The sequence below is a fragment of the Myotis lucifugus genome, unplaced genomic scaffold (assembly GCF_000147115.1).
Source record: "Myotis lucifugus unplaced genomic scaffold, Myoluc2.0 scaffold_100, whole genome shotgun sequence".
Lineage (NCBI taxonomy): Eukaryota > Metazoa > Chordata > Mammalia > Chiroptera > Vespertilionidae > Myotis > Myotis lucifugus.
Window position 1 is genome coordinate 4,124,687 of NW_005871148.1, and position 15,740 is coordinate 4,140,426.

Here is a 15,740-nt window from a genome sequence, read left to right on the forward strand (position 1 = left end):
GTCCTTTTGTTGCTCTCTACCCGCCCCCCCCCCCCACCTTTCCGGGCATTTGTCTCTGGATTTATTTTTGTTCATCAAATTATGTTGATCATTATATCCCACATATGAGTGAGATCATGTGATATTTATCTTTCTCCAACTGGCTTATTTCGCTTAGCATAATGCTCTCCAGTTCCATCCATGCTGTTGCAAATGGTAAAAGTTCCTTCTTTTTTATAGCGGCGTAGTATTCCATTGTGTAGATGTAGCCCTTCCCTACCCTTTGTGTTGCCTTCTTTTCCTTCCCTGTTTCTCTCTCCCTGAACTCTCCTGCTCCCTGGGATCACCTCCCATATAAACAACTTGCACCCAAGCCTTGTCTCAGCTCTGCTTCAGGAAGGAGCTCAGGTTAAGACGTGAAGAAGCCTGAATTGACTCTCACAGAAGCTCCATGACATAGGTGTTATTTCTCTCTCATTTGTCCCCTATAGTGGGCTGAATAGTGACTCCCCAAAAACATATGTCCAAGTCCTAACTCCTGGAACCTGTGAATGTCACCTTATTTGGAAAAAGAGTGTTTGCAGATGAAATTAGGTTAAGGATTTTTAAGATGAGGTCATGCTGGATTATCCAGGTGGTTCCTAAATCTTGTGACCAGTTTTTCTATAAGAGAATCGCACAGGCCACGTGAAGACAGAGGCAGAGATTGGAGTGATGCTGCCACGAACCAAGAACCACCAGGAACCACCAGATATGGAGAGGCAGGCAAGGATTCTCCCATACAGCCTTTGGAGGGAGTGTGGGCCTGCTGACACCTTGATTTTGGATTTCTGGCCTCCAGAACTGTGAGAAAAAATTTTTTGTTTTAATTCACCAGTTAATGATAATTGGTTACCACAGTCCTAGGAAACTAATCCATTCTTTCTTCTCCACCAACTCAACTCTGGGCTGTTCTCTCCACAGAACACTGATTGGATATGCAATGCATATAGGCATGCCTTTGACATTAGCTCAGTCTTGAGGACTGAGAAAATCCCTGAAAAATCAATATAAATATTTTTGCAGCCTAGCCGGGTGTGGCTCAGCGGTTGAGCCTTGACCCAAGAACCAAGAGGTCACTGGTTTGATTTTGGTCAGGGCATATGCCCTGATGGGGGCTCAATCCCCAGTAAGGACATGTAGGAGGCAGCTAATCAATGATTCTCTCTCATCACTGATGTTTCTTTCTCTCCCTCTCTGAAATAAATAAAAATATATTTTAAATAAATATTTTTGCAGCCTCTGAAAATTTGAGAACAAGTTTCAATGGCAGTGAGTAACAAGCGCGTACTTGTTAAGTAATCTTGCCTGCCTCTCATGGTGACTGCAGGCACTGTTTTCCTCAGACACATTTTCAAGGTCACTGTTTTTTGTTTTAGAATTTAGGCCTTTGTGTTTTTGCTTTAATGGGCACGGGGCCAGGGAAACCAGAAAGATGACCATAAAGTTTTCAGGATGCATTTATGAAAAGCACAGTGGCCTAACAGTTATTCTTTTTTAAGTGATGTGGAAATGGGGAGAACGGTTCATGCCTAAAAATAGCAAAAGCATTTAAGAACTGTCACCAGTCAGGATCCCACCTGACAAAGCTGTTGTCTGATGACAGGATTGGCAGTACCTGAATGTGCCAAAGGGATAGTGTTTAATCATAAAAATCAGTGATTCACTGTAGGTAACCAGGAGAGACATTTTTTTTTTTTTTGTCCATGGGCCATGCCTATATGCATACAGGGTCCTTGGTTGATTACCTCCCACCCACTCCCCCTCCCCCACCTCCCCTCCGAGATTCCGCACTCTGTTCCAGTCTTGGAGCCTCTGGGTCCACTCCGTTCATCAGTTTATTTTGTTACTGAGATTCCACATATGAGTGAGATCCTGGGCTATCTTTCTCTGACTGACTTATTTCACTTAGCATAATACTCCAGGAGAGACATTTTAAAAAAATTGATTTCAGAGAGGAAGGGAGAGGGAGAGATAGAAATATCAGTGAGAGAGAATCACTGATCGGCTGCCTCCTACATGCCCCCGACTGGGGATCAAGCCCACAACCTGGTCATGTGCCCTGACTGGAATTAAACCGTGACCTCCTGATTCATAGGTGGAGGCTCATTTGCTGAGCCACACCAGCTGGGTAAGAGAGATGTTTTAAAGAGTCAATCAAGCCCAGCCGGTGTGGCTCAGTGGTTGAACATCAACCTATTAACTAGAGGTCATGGTTCAATTCCTGGTCAGGGCAAATGCCTGGGTTGTGGGCTCAATCCCCAGTGCGGAGGCAGCTGATCAATGATTCTCTTTCATCATTGATGTTTCTATATCTGTCTCCCTCTCCCTTCCTCTCTGCAATCAATACAAACATATTTAAAGTGTCAATCAAGTTTGCTTTTTCTTCATGTAAATCAGCTTTGTAAAAATCATCTTACCCTGAGATGTAGTTTGTATCTTTACATTTCATAAGCTGAGTTCAGCATAGACACATCCAGATTTATTATCATTATGGGCTTCTGAAATATAAAAGAAGAAATGATTTAGTAAAATTAGAATATATACCCATAGAGTCGCTTAAATTTTTTTATTTTAGTAGCAAGGTGAAATGACAAACAAGTATTAACTTTTTTTCCTGGACTCTATCAAGTAAATTTTTATTTAAAAATAAAATTATTTTTCAATTACAGTTTACATTTAATATTATTTTGTACTAGGTTCAGGTATATAGCACAGTGGTTAGATAATCATATACTTTACATCGTGTTCTCCTGATATTTCTAGTAGCCACCTGACACCAGACATAGTTATTATAATATTACTGTCTCTATTCTCTATGCTGTACTTTACATCCCCATGACTATTTTGTAACTACCAATTTGTACTTCTTAATCCCTTCACCTTTTTCAAGTAATTTGTTATTGAAAATGGGTTCGAAGTGCCCCTGCATCCTCCTCTCGATGTTTTACGTGATACTCTCCCTGTCCCAGCGTTCCCTCTTCCTTGTTAGGAGCCATGATACTGATTACTCTTGGTCTCCTGGGTGTGCATGTGGTCCCCATCCACCCCGTTTTTGGGCTCCTAGAGTCCTGAAATATGGTGGCCTCACAGGGACCACTGTCTCATTCAATAGTATCTCTTATCCCAAACTGTGGCTCACCTGGTATCACCTCCAGGAACATGGGGGTGGCATAATGTATCTCATGAGAATGTTCAGTTTCTGGGCAAAAGACAAGAAACAGAGTTATTGGGCCTACAAATGGAATCTCTGGTCACTCGAGGGCAGTGGCTCGGCTGGCTGCCCTCGCAATGGCATGTAGCCTCTGGACTTTGCAGAGAGTGCTTACCATCTTGGGCTGTGGACACACACTGTCTTGGTTCCAAGCCTGGCACAGGCTCATCTGTAAAATGGGAATGGCATAAATTGGGAGTTAGGGCTGTTTATGTGGCACAGGGCAGGTACATTGCTTAGCACTGTGCCTGGAACATGGCCGGCCCTCAGTCAGTGTTGACTGGATTTGTTCTTCTTGGTCAAGGCTGTGGGTCTTTTTACCGTAAAGCAGTGTATGATGGCTGCTTTAAGAGGTGATCATAGCCCCGTCAGTGTGGCTCAATTGGTTGACCATCGCCCCATGCACCAAGAGGTACCAGTTCAATTCCAGATCAGGGCTAAGTTCCCAGTAGGGGGCCTACAGGAGGCAGCAAATCAATGTTTCTATCTCTCTCCTTCTCCCTTCCTCTCTCTCTAATATCAATTTTAAAAAAAGGTGCCTAGCCACGTGACTCAGTGGTTGAGCATTGACCTGTGAAACAGGAGGTAATGGTTTGATTCCCAGTTGGGGCACCTGCCTGGATTGCAGGCTCAATCCCCAGTGTGGGGCGTGCAGAAGGCAGCCAATCAATGATTCTTTCTCATCCTTGATGTTTTTTTTTTCTCTCTCTCTCTCCCTCTCCTTCCCTTTCTGAAATCAATATATGTATTTAAAAAGTGATCATAAAGGGATTTGGGGCACAGTGAAGATCATTCCAAACTGATATAAAAAAATTTCCGAGGTATGTTGTTAAGTGAAAAAAAAATCAAGATGTAGAATAGCCTCTCTGTGACATGCTGCCATTTCTGCCATGTGTTTAGATGTCAGCATACGCATAGACTACCTGTAGAAAGATTTTAAAAACTGGTTATTGTCCCTGGAAAGTGGGACTGGGCATCAGGGGTGGGAAGGAAACATTGTACCTGTGTGTCTGTATGACCTTAAAAATATAAGATGAAAACCAACCAACCAAACCAATGAAAATACCCCAAAAGTTATCTTACCTGCTTGATTTTCATGGACATTTGCATATATTCCAACTTCTATGGGTGTATTTCCATAGTCTCTGGGTGCCTTATCTCTCATAGCTTTTCCTGTGTAAATTGTGCAGAATTAATTAAATTAAAACAATTCAGCCACATTTTTCTGATCTCCTCTGCCAAGGAGCAGAATTCCCCAAAGTTCTGAAACAAAGAATGAGCTGCTCCAATGGCCTTGTTATCTATTAAAGGAAAAATGTGGACTCAGCAAGGTGTCCATTGTACCTGCTTTTCCAAGCCAAGAACCCTCCTGATTTATTCTCCCAGCTCGGCAAGTGACATCCTTTGCCTATCAGATTATGCTTGAGATGGCCAGAGACACATTTTCTTTCTTTTTTAAAAAAAAATGTATTTTATTAATTTTTTTACAGAGAGGAAGGGAGAGGGATAGAGAGTTAGAAACATCGATGAGAGAGAAACATCGATCAGCTGCCTCCTGCACACCCCCTACTGGGGATGTGCCCGCAACCAAGGTACATGTCCTTGACCGGAATCGAACCTGGGACCCTTCAATCCTCAGGCCGACGCTCTATCCACTGACCCAAACCGGTTAGGGCCACATTTCCTTTCCTTCACTGAAAAGCACAGTCTGTCAAAAGCTTTGTAATATCTGCAAGAGATAGTAAATTACCCAGCTGAGTTCTCTTTAGCTGTGGCCAGTACTCAAAGAATATTAATTCCACTTTTGCAAATCTCTAGGCTTTTTGTAAGAAGGGAGACAGGTTTTAAAAATGTATGAGATATCTGCCTTGGCTGGATGGTTCAGTTGGTTGGAGTGTCGTGTATGGGAGGCAACTGATCGATATTTCTCTCTCACATCAGTGTTTTTTCTCTCTCTCTCTCTCCCTTTCTCTCTAAATCAATAAAAAACATATCCTCCGGTGAGGAGAAAACACACACATATGAGATGTGTGTGTAAAAAAGAAAAAAATGTATGAGGTGTATACATTTTGACATCTGTTTTTTAATATGTATATATTTTTTAAATATATATATTTTTCATTGATTTCAGAGAGGAAAGGAGAGGGAGAGAGATAGAAACATCAATGATGAGAGAGAATCATTGATAAGCTACCTCCTGCACACCCCCTATTGGGGATCGAGCCCGAAACCCGGGCATGTGCCCTTGACCAGAATTGAACCAGGGACCCTTCACTCCGCAGGCCGACGCTCTATCCACTGAGCCAAACCAGCTGGGGCTTGACATCTATTTTCAAGTTTCATACCAACTGAGTCCCTGACTTCTCTGAATTATAATCCAGAGGTGGAGGAGGCGCTGGAGCCTAACATTTATCGCTTAGTTCTCTCCCCAGTTGTGACAGTTTCTCCCACGACCCCATTCTACAGGTCAGAATGCTGAGGCTCAGGCAGGTTCACTGGTGGGTGCCAGTGCTGAGACACAAAGTGTCTTTTGTGCAAATCTCCATATTCCTCTACACTTGTGTGCCCAATGAAAAGGCCATTTTGAAATCTTAACTAGAGTTAGCCATAAGACGAGGGATTGACACAGCACTTAAGGTGGACAGAGAGGAAGGCTGCTCGTGTTTGTCTTCATGTACTGGGTGTCCTCCGAGCAGCTGAAAAATACAGGACAAAGCTTTTGCCTTTGAGGAGCTCGCAATCAGGACCGCTCCATCATTTGCAGGGCCCAGGGCAAAGTAAAAATGTGAGGCCTCTTGTTAAAAATTACTAATATTTATATACTTATGTTCATAGCACACTATTCATGATAGCCCAAAGGTGGAATAACCCAAGAGCACAACATGGATGAGCCTTGAGGACATTATGCTAAGTGACATAAACTAGTTACAAAAGGACAGATTCTCTATGATTCCATTTATATATAAGGTCCTCCCTAGAGTAGACAAGCAGAATGGTAGTGGCCCGGGACTAGGAGGAGGAGGAAGTGACTGGTGAGTTAGTGTTTGATGGGGGCAGAGTTTCAATTTTACAAGATGAGAAAAGTGCTGGGGATAGATGGTGGTGATGGTTGCACAACAATGAGAATACTCGATGCCTCTGAACTGTATACTTAACCTGATTAAGATGGTACATTTTATGGTCGTATATATTTTACCACAATTTAAAAAGTAATTTTGTTGAGCCGGTGTCCCTCAGTGGTTGAGTGTCGACCTATGAACCAGGTCACAGTTTGATTCCCGGTCAGGACATATGACTGGGTTGCACATTTGATCCCCAATAGGGGGTGTACAGGAGGCAGCCAATTAATGATTCTCTATCATCACTGTTGTTTCTATCTCTCTCTTCCTCTCTGAAATCAATAAAAATACATATTTTTAAATATATTTTATTGACTTTTTACAGAGAGGAAGGGAGAGGGATAGAATTAGAAACATTGATGAGAGAGAAACATCTGATCAGCTGCCTCCTGCACACCCTGCCACTGGGGATGTGCCCACAACCAAGGTACATGCCCTTGACTGGAATCAAACCTGGGACTTTTCAGTCTGCAGGCCAATGCTCTATCCACTAAGCCAAACCGGTTAGGGCAAAAATACATATATTTTTAAAAAGTAATTTTAAAAAGTAAAAAGAAAAGTATTAAGCATTTCAATCCAGTGACAGCCAAGGAGCATTAAACGAAGTGTGGGGCTCTTCTTAGCCCAGGGCTTGTGTGACTACACAGGGCCCACACAGGTGAGCAATCTAAATAAGAAAAGCTCTTACCCAATAACCACAGCAAGTCTGTTTCATTTACCTTTCCCCTTTCTCAGCTTTTTCTTCTCTTTTTATTTCTTCACATCCATTTCTGATTCCTCTTTCCCTTCCTCCTCACTTTCTCCCCTGCGGCCTTTATCCAAAACCCATGGAAAACAATGGCAAATAGAACTTACTGGCTTTGTATTTCTGTCGTATCCAAAATGCCAGAAGTAGGATTATGATTAGCATCAGTAATAACAGCGGAAGCAGTAGCGGCAGGCAGAGTGGACAGCTGTCTCCACCTGGAGGAAGACAGCATTCACCAGTCAGCGCACAGCTTTCTTTCCCAATGACAGTGGACTGTGAATTGTTCTGGAAAGGGCGATCACGGCTGTCTCCCATGGTAACCCATGTATTGTGCACCCTATCCCTGCACTGCTGTGGACACCTGCAACTCCCAGTGAAGTTCTTAAAGTCATGACCAAGTGCATCTTCCACAGATGTCACACAAGGAGACAACACAGTATTTAACAGACCAAATCGTGGCTACAATGTTAGGGTCATAAGCTTCAGAATGGCCTGGTCACTTATTGGACAAAGCCCTTAGTCATGTTGGCGTAATTTACAGCACCCAAACAGCTACCATTTATTATTAACTACATGTCAGATACTGTGTTAAGCGCTTTACATGCATTGCCTTATTTGTCTTATTAGTATCACTCCCACTTTACAAATGAGTAGAGTAAGGCTCAGAAAGGGTTAAGTGACTTTCTTAAGGTCACACAGCTAGTAGACGGAAAGGCTGTGATTTGTGGATAAAAGCCTGATTCTGGGTTCTGACTCCCACAGTCTGCCTCACTTTTTAGGACTTAAGGCTAGTGTGTGGGCTCTTCTGAGGATGATGCTGGGTGGAGTGTTAATGCCCAAGTGTGCCTATTGCCTTTGCTAACCTAACTTTTGGCCAGGTTTGAATCTAGAATTCTCAGGCTTCTTGGAGTTCTGTACTGGAACATGGCAGCATGGGTGAGAGCCAGCCCCAGTTCCAGCCTGACCCCCTTCCCACCCAGGCTCTGACCTGCACCCTAAGGGACCTAGCATGCATGTGGACCCCAGCCTGCATGTCCAAAAGCCATTCACACCCCCCACAAGCAGCTCCCTTAGCTTGCGTCCAGGAATGCTCACATCCTCACTGTGGTCCACCCTTGGGAGACTGAACTGGGAAAGAGACTTGCGCGGGCCCTGTGGGTGGGTTCTGATCTGATTGGGTAGGGAATTTGGACCCAGGTACCAAGAGTGTGGTGTAAAAAAGTGGGGATAGAGGGTCCAGGTGGGCATATTCCCATGGCCCCCTGGACTCCTCAGCCTGTGGGAATGTGCATGGCCAAGATGCACTAGAGCAGTACCCTCCAAAACCCAGGGAAGGGACAGGGGCCCCTCTTGCCCCAAGCCAAGGGTGGCACTGAAAGTCGAGACTCACCAAGTGTTAGCAGTGGGACAGTAAACAGCCAAGTTGGCGTTAGAAATCACCAAAAAAGCAAAAGAAAAGAGACCTGGTAGCTCCAAGAGAGATGCAAATTCTAGTGTGATTGCTCAGAACCCGGGCAGTGGAAGGTCAAGGCAGGAAGCAGGGTCCAGTCAGGAAGTCTCATTGCAAGGTCCCTTCCTGCCACAGTGTCTAGGCTTTTCTATGACTTTTTTTGTTTTGTTTTTATGGCAGAAAGCAATCCCATCACAGTTCATATGGACCCTACCAAAGGAAAAGCACTTGGAAGCAAATGGCCAAAGTGGGAAGTGGACAGGCAGAAGTTTCTGGAAGCAAATCCAGACCTGTTGAAAGAGCTCAGGTAGTCCTTACTTGTTGAAGGCATGGTGACGGGATCACTGTATCTTGCGTTGTCAGGCAGGCTGTTTTTAGCTTCACAATGATACTCTTTCCCTTCTCCAGTGTTGCTCTTGGTTAAATTAAATTCAGCAGGCTCCCTTACATGCTTGGAAATAACTGGTGATAAGGCGATGCCTTTTTCAAAGAAAGTATAATTGATGGGCAGAGAACCGTTGAAGGAGATGCAGTGTAGTGTTATATAAAGGTTTGTCTGGTTTTGAACAATTTTCAGCACTGGAGTGGTCACTGGGTCTAGAAAAATGAAAGTGCATGTTACAGGGATAAGCAGATTGGGTTCACTCACTCAGTCCACAAATGTGGATCGAACCCCTACTCTATTCCCCAATGTGGTCCCAGGGATGAATGACACCCTTCTTGAGAAGTCAAGAAGCTTGCAACCAGTGGGAAAGGCCAATGACCACTCTATCATTAGATGGTTAAAACCGTTATAATCTAAGAAGCTAAGAACCACTGACCTAGAGCAGAGGCGTCCAGTAGAACTTTCGGTAATGATGGAAATGTTCTATGTCTGTGTTGTCTAATATGGCAGCCACCTGTGGCTACTGAACACTTGAAATGTGACTAAGGAGACTGAGGAACTAAGTTTTTTATTCCATCTAATTTTAATTAATTAGAATTTAAATTTAAATAGCCATGTGTGACTAATGGCTACCATAATGGAGAGCATAGATCTAGAGCACCACTCAAATATTTGACCAGTATCAGGGCATCTATGTTTAGAAGAATCCAGGTACACTGTACATGTATTACCTGGAAACCCTCTCTCCAAGGAGTTTATTATCAAGGTCACCTTCATAGAGGAGCCCATTAATGCTAGGTTGTGAGAGGCTTAGGGTGGGAAGATGGGAGAGAAAAATACAGAAGTAATAAGATGTAGTTGGGCAGGAAGAACATGGGCTGATGGGGCACCTGGTGGGTGGTCATTGCAAAGGGAAGAGGTGGGCAAAGCCTAGGGCTTTGGAGACCCTTGTCACCAGGCCCAACACTGATTCTCAGACTTCTCACTCGAATCTGCAGAGAAAAAGCATTTTTGCCTACCGGATGGGAATCCGAGAGTAAAGCCTCTAGAAAAGATTTCAACAATTTTCTAAATTGTTGAAGTAAGACTTTTTGTCTTAGATAACCAGCCTATTATTATCTGAAAGAGGCCAAAAGTCTTTGGGAGGAAAGTGAAAAGAAATTATCCTATTTAATAGAAGGCTAATATGCATATTGTCCCCTCAACTGGGAGTTCAATTGGGAGGCGGGACCAACTGGCCAATCGCCTATGGCCCCTCCCCTCGCCAGCCCTGCCCAATTGCCCCAATTGGGGAGGGCCGGCCGGACCCCACCTGTGCATGAATTCATGCACCAGGCCTCTAGTTAAGAATAAAGATCTCAGTGACATACTTTTCAGGCTCTCGAGTGAGTGCTTGCAAGGGGAACAGAGAGTCCATTGTAGAATAGGAAAGGGTCCTACACGTCACAGGGCCCCATGGAATGAGTGCTCTACTTACCCACAATTGTGAAGTTGAACTTGTGACTGTATGTTTGACAGTTGGAAATGTTGGCTTTGCATTGGTAGGGCCCCGAATCACGGGCTTCTGAGATGCTTAGGTTAAAAATCACAGGTTTTCCTTTGCTATCCTGGGTTCCCATGTAATCCTTATCCCGAAACAAAGAATAGGTGATTTGTAGTGATTTGTTCTGGTGGGAACAATTTAGAGATACCTTTTGACCCTTTCTGACTATATTCGTTTTTGATTGCAAACGTGGAGAAATGAATTCTGGAAGACAAAATAACACAAGAGAAAGTTCTTGTTAATGTCCCTTGATAATAACCATCTGGCCACATTTTGTGGATCAAAGTGGTGGAGATAATGTTCTTGGCAAACTTTCGTAAGCCTACACAGCCTGGCTGATCAGTGTGTGAGGAAGCCTCAGGGCCTACAGAGGCCCCATCCAATGAGAGGCGGTGGCCTCGACAAGCCTTTTTGTGCTTGCTATCTCTCTGGCCAGTAAGAGCCTGAAGTGGACCCTCTAAAGCAGCGGTTCTCAACCTGTGGGTCGCGACCCCTTTGGCGGTCGAACGACCCTTTCACAGGGGTCGCCTAAGACCATCCTGCACATCAGATATTTACATTATGATTCATAACAGTAGCAACATTACAGTTATGAAGTAGCAACGAAAATAATTTTATGGTTGGGTCACAACATGAGGAACTGTATTTAAAGGGCCAGAAGGTTGAGAACCACTGCAAAGACTGGCTATGCTGACTTAGAAATATTAAAGTTCTAGGTTCTATGACCAACCATCATGTCTGGTAGCTTGTTTTGTCCATTATTTATTTTAAAGTTCTTATTTTGGGAAATAAGAACTTTAAAATAATAGTAGAGAAGAGAGTACAATGATCCCCCATGGGCCTATCACCTAGCTTCAATAATGATCAACTCATGGTCCATCCTGTTTCATCTGCCTCTCACCCCTTTCCATTATTTTAAAGAAAATCCCAGACCGCATGTTATTGCACCCATAAATTTCAGTATTGAGAAAGAGAAAAACAGCCCCTGACAGTAGGGGACTGGCTTGGCTAGGAACTGACCTGTCACTCACAGCTAGAATACCAATACCAAACAAGGCCACTCACTCTATGACCGTTGGACTAAGACAAAAACAAGACAACGCCATGATCATATCTGGACACAGATCAGAATTATTAACATACCCAATTATATCATTATTCCCACGTTCTAATTGGATCCAATCCAGAGTAGAGGCTGCTGCTTTGAATCTTCCTCCAAACCACCTAACACAGATCTAAATCTTATCATAAGACCTTTCTATTACCCTCCTGCTGAGACATCCCATGATTTTCTTGGTATACATTTTCTCCCAAAACCCAGCTTTGTTCAACTACATGTGTATCCCTGGTGATCTTTGGCTAGAGGGTGTTGGTAGTTTGTATGGCTAAAAGATAAGGACTCTTTTGTGAACATACCAATTACCGTTATCACTCCTAACAATTCACAATAATTTATCTCTGCGTCTCAGAAAAGATACTCCAACCCCCTCCCTAAAATCACTTCATTTTAAACAGCAGGTAATAGAAAAGACTTTGCTCTGGTTATTCATCTAAAAGCATAGAAAAACTTATTCATGAAAGATCATGTTTAAAGCTGACCATCCACTGTTTTGGTGAAGACGGTTTTAGTTCAAGAGAGAGAAGTAAATGAAACTTACGGTTTGTTTTTTTTCATTGTCTCACAATCCAGTTCTGCTTTTAGAGTCAAAAGAGAGAAAAGAAACACAAAAATACTCTTTTTCCACATCATAGTTTGGTGTTGAGATGCAAACCTTAGATGTGACAGAAGAAAAATGCCCTAGTCTGTTCATATGGCTCCGAATTCTCCCGAATGAAACTGAAGAAGAGGCCAAAGGAGGTGTGGTGTTACCATAGTGGTGAGTCACTTAGAAAACTTCCTTATTTTAGACCAAGTAATAGAGATCACAGTTGTCTGCAGAAGCTTGGCATAATACGACTGGTTGGCTTGTCCAACATGTGTTCCTCAATGATTCTTGTAAGAAGAGAGAGAGATGTAGGAGGTTGCACTAACTCAGGTTGGATGGGAAGTTGAACTGTGTGTGTGGGGGGGGGACGGGGGTGGTGGTAAAAATATGACTGTTGTGTTGTCTTTGTGAAAACCCACCTGATCATCTCTCTTTGGATTTGGCCTATATCAAAAGGAAATTAATGGAAGTTTGCTTTAGTCTTGGGAAACAAATATTGACTATCTAGAGCAGACATACACAAGCATGGCATCAGAAATGCCTGATTTTGTGAAATGTAGATTCCTAGGCACTATTCCACACTTACTGGGGATGAAACCTGGGACTTTGAATTTTAACAAGGACCCCAGCGATTTCAGAGTCTCTAACTTACATCCCAGAATGCACTGTGGTTCACTTCTACCTGATCCAGAATTCTCGGGCTCTGTGAAGTGTACACAGATAAAACCACATATTCCAGTGTCCCCACTCTGAAGTGAGGCCTGGGAAGTGCTGAGGGGCTACCCAAGTGGAGGGAACTGTGACTGGGCCGCTTGGGTTTCTGATTCTTGTTGCCACCCTGGGTTGGGCTTGTAGGTCTCGCACGTTCCTGTGGCCAGGTGCCCTCTCTGTGGGAAAGCCAGGCCCCTGCCCGGGTATGGGTTGTTCTAGGACAGGGGTGGGGAACATCCAGCCCGAGGGCTACATAAGACCCACAAAATCATTTGGTCTGGCCCTGCCGAGGTATTAGGGGTAAGTTAATTACATGTTTGACCAAATATAGCAGGCTAATGTTTAAGTTGATCATTTTGTATGGCTCGTGAATGATGTTATAAATATCCAAATGACCCTTGGCAGAAAAAAGGTTTCCCACCCCTGCTCTAGGACATTATCCAACCTCTACTATCAACTATGGTGATCATTCATTCCCAGTCCTGCACCTAGCCACCACTGGGGTCTGAACGGAGCCAGGGCCAGCTGCTGCCACTCCTACTTCTTCCCTAGCTGCCCACTATTGTCTGAAAGCAGATCCTCTTATGTAGCCCTCAGTTTGCAAAAGGCCCTAATTCCCTTCTGACAGTCAACTCTCCTAAGAAAGACGGCACTCAGTGGTTGATGGTGATTTCCACATTGTGATATTATTGGCAATTTCTTTCACTAAAGGAAGGGAAAGAACCCCACAAATTTGATCTCCGGTAAGATGACCCTGGGAATGCCAGAGTTTCTGCTAAGGGAGTTGGAGGTTTTGTTCTTGACACTTTACCAACCAGCATCTCATCCCTCCGTGCCTGGGCAGAGGGCGGGGGCGGGGGGGCGGGGGGCTGGGCCCCTGAGAGCCATCGTGCCTGGGAAGACTGGGGGCCTTTCAGAAAAGCTGACGTGGCTGGGGCCTTTGTGTATGTGGAACATTTCAGCTGGGGCAGGAAGCTTGCAGACCACAGCTTAGACACAAGTATAGCAGAGGAAACCAGAGGAAGTGCTACTTACAGCTGTTAGTAAACGTTGCTAGGAGCACTTTAGTGAGGCCCCAGGAAAAGGGACATAACTTGTCAGAAGTTACACAATAAACCAGAAGTGACAGCTGAAATGGAAAAAACCAAAGTTCGTACATGGACGGGGCACATTCCTGGGGGTCCAAATCATGCCAAATCCACATTGTCATGGTCCACCTTCACTCACCATATTGGTAAGATTGGTAATAACAATAAATATAGTCATACAAACAGGAAAGGTACTATATTCCTTCCTGTTGTGTAAGCCTTACACTGATCTTGCATTGTCTTTGTGTAATACCTATAATTTTAATCCCTGTAAAACTACTATGAGGTATTATTATTATTATTATTTTAAAATATATTTTTATTGATTTCAGAGGGGAAGGGAGAGGGAGAGAAAGAGAGATAGAAGCATCAATGATGAGAGAGAATCATTGATTGGCTGCTCCGGCACGCCCCCCACTGGTGATCAAGCCCACAACCCGGGCAAGTGCCCTTGACCAGAACCTAACTCAGGACCTTTCAGTCCGCAGGCCAACGCTCTATCCACTCCAGTGGTCAGCAAACTGCGGCTTGGCAAACCACGGCTCTTGAGCCACATGCGGCTCTTTGGCCCCTTGAGTGTGGCTCTTTCACAAAATACCGGCTCTTCCACAAAATACCGAGTTCTGCGCATGGGCCACAAAGTTTCAATTGCACTGTACGTGTGCACCTGCACGTGGTATATATATATAACTTAATGCATGGATCAAAGAAATTTTAATATATTCCATCACCACTCCTTGTCTTTAGAAGACTAAACCATCTTTCTCTCCTCCCCTATCCATGGTCACTGAGGGGAACACGGGTCCATCTGCAACAGAAAATGTACTTTAGCACATTACAACCTTTATATTCTTGGAAGAAATTTGAAGTGGCTTCTACCACACCAGTGAACACCCAAATTCCTGCATTTATATCCAGAGCTGGCTTGTGTAGACCTAGAATCTTCCCTCTAATGCAGTGGTTCTCAACCTTCTGGCCCTTTAAATACAGTTCCTCATGTTGTGACCCAACCATAAAATTATTTTCGTTGCTACTTCATAACTGTAATGTTGCTACTGTTATGAATCGTAATGTAAATATCTGATATGCAGGATGGTCTTAGGCGACCCTGTGAAAGGGTCGTTCGACCGCCAAATGGGTTTCGACCCACAGGTTGAGAACCGCTGCTCTATATCGACAGAGGTGCAAAGATAGGCATAAGCCATCCATGCAGCTTTGCTTATAATCATGAAAAACTGCAAAGTGCCCATCAATTGGGAACTAGTAATTTGAAATATTGGAGACCTTACAATGGGACATTTTTTGAAATCTGTGCTTTTTTAAAAAATATATTTTTTATTGATTAAGATATTACATATGTGTCCTTATCCCCAAGTTACTCCCTACCCCCCCCCCCCCCGCTCATGGCCTCACCTCCCCCCCCCATTTGCCCTGTTCATTGGTTAGGCCCAGAAGGTTGCGTGTAAATCCTTTGGTTGAACTTTCCCCCTTACCCTCAATCTCCCCCAGTTTTCCCCAGAGGGCCGGAGGGCCCAACAATGCCCCTCCCCCTCTGGATCCAGCCTTGTTCGACACTTTATGTTGGATCTTATAATCCCCCAAAAGAGGTGAAACAGATGGTTTTATGCCTTCCCTGGGTGGGTTATTTTTCTTAAGATAAGGGGTCCGCGGGCCGACCAAGCTGGGGAGAAAAGAAAAGAGGGCCTTTTTCTTCTTCCCTCTTCTTAAAGAAAAACATTTCACCATTTACATAAAAAG

The 15,740-nt window shown here is 43.9% G+C and overlaps 1 protein-coding gene across 1 annotated transcript; it reads right to left on the reverse strand.

Moving 5' to 3' along the window:
* Nucleotides 1-175: 175 nt before the first annotated feature.
* MILR1 (mast cell immunoglobulin like receptor 1) lies at nt 176-12,348 on the reverse strand. The gene is made up of 9 exons (XM_006092447.3): nt 12,140-12,348; nt 10,412-10,684; nt 8,868-9,146; nt 7,207-7,314; nt 4,316-4,405; nt 3,348-3,401; nt 3,161-3,220; nt 2,439-2,519; nt 176-822 (listed from the first exon to the last, which is right to left on the reverse strand). Exons 1-8 carry the CDS (start codon nt 12,225-12,227, stop codon nt 2,467-2,469), a joined length of 1,005 nt encoding a protein of 334 aa, XP_006092509.1. The 5' UTR covers nt 12,228-12,348; the 3' UTR covers nt 176-822; nt 2,439-2,466.
* Between the last annotated feature and the right edge of the window lie 3,392 nt (nt 12,349-15,740).

Coding starts and splice junctions, on each gene's coding strand:
- MILR1 (XM_006092447.3), bottom strand. CDS start 12,227: ATGATGTGGAAAAAGAGTATTTTTGTGTTTCTTTTCTCTCTTTTGACT. Junction 4,406..7,206: donor ACGACAGAAATACAAAGCCA/GTAAGTTCTATT, acceptor CAATTTACACAG/GAAAAGCTATGAGAGATAAG. Junction 3,221..3,347: donor TGTGTCCACAGCCCAAGATG/GTAAGCACTCTC, acceptor TCTTTTGCCCAG/AAACTGAACATTCTCATGAG.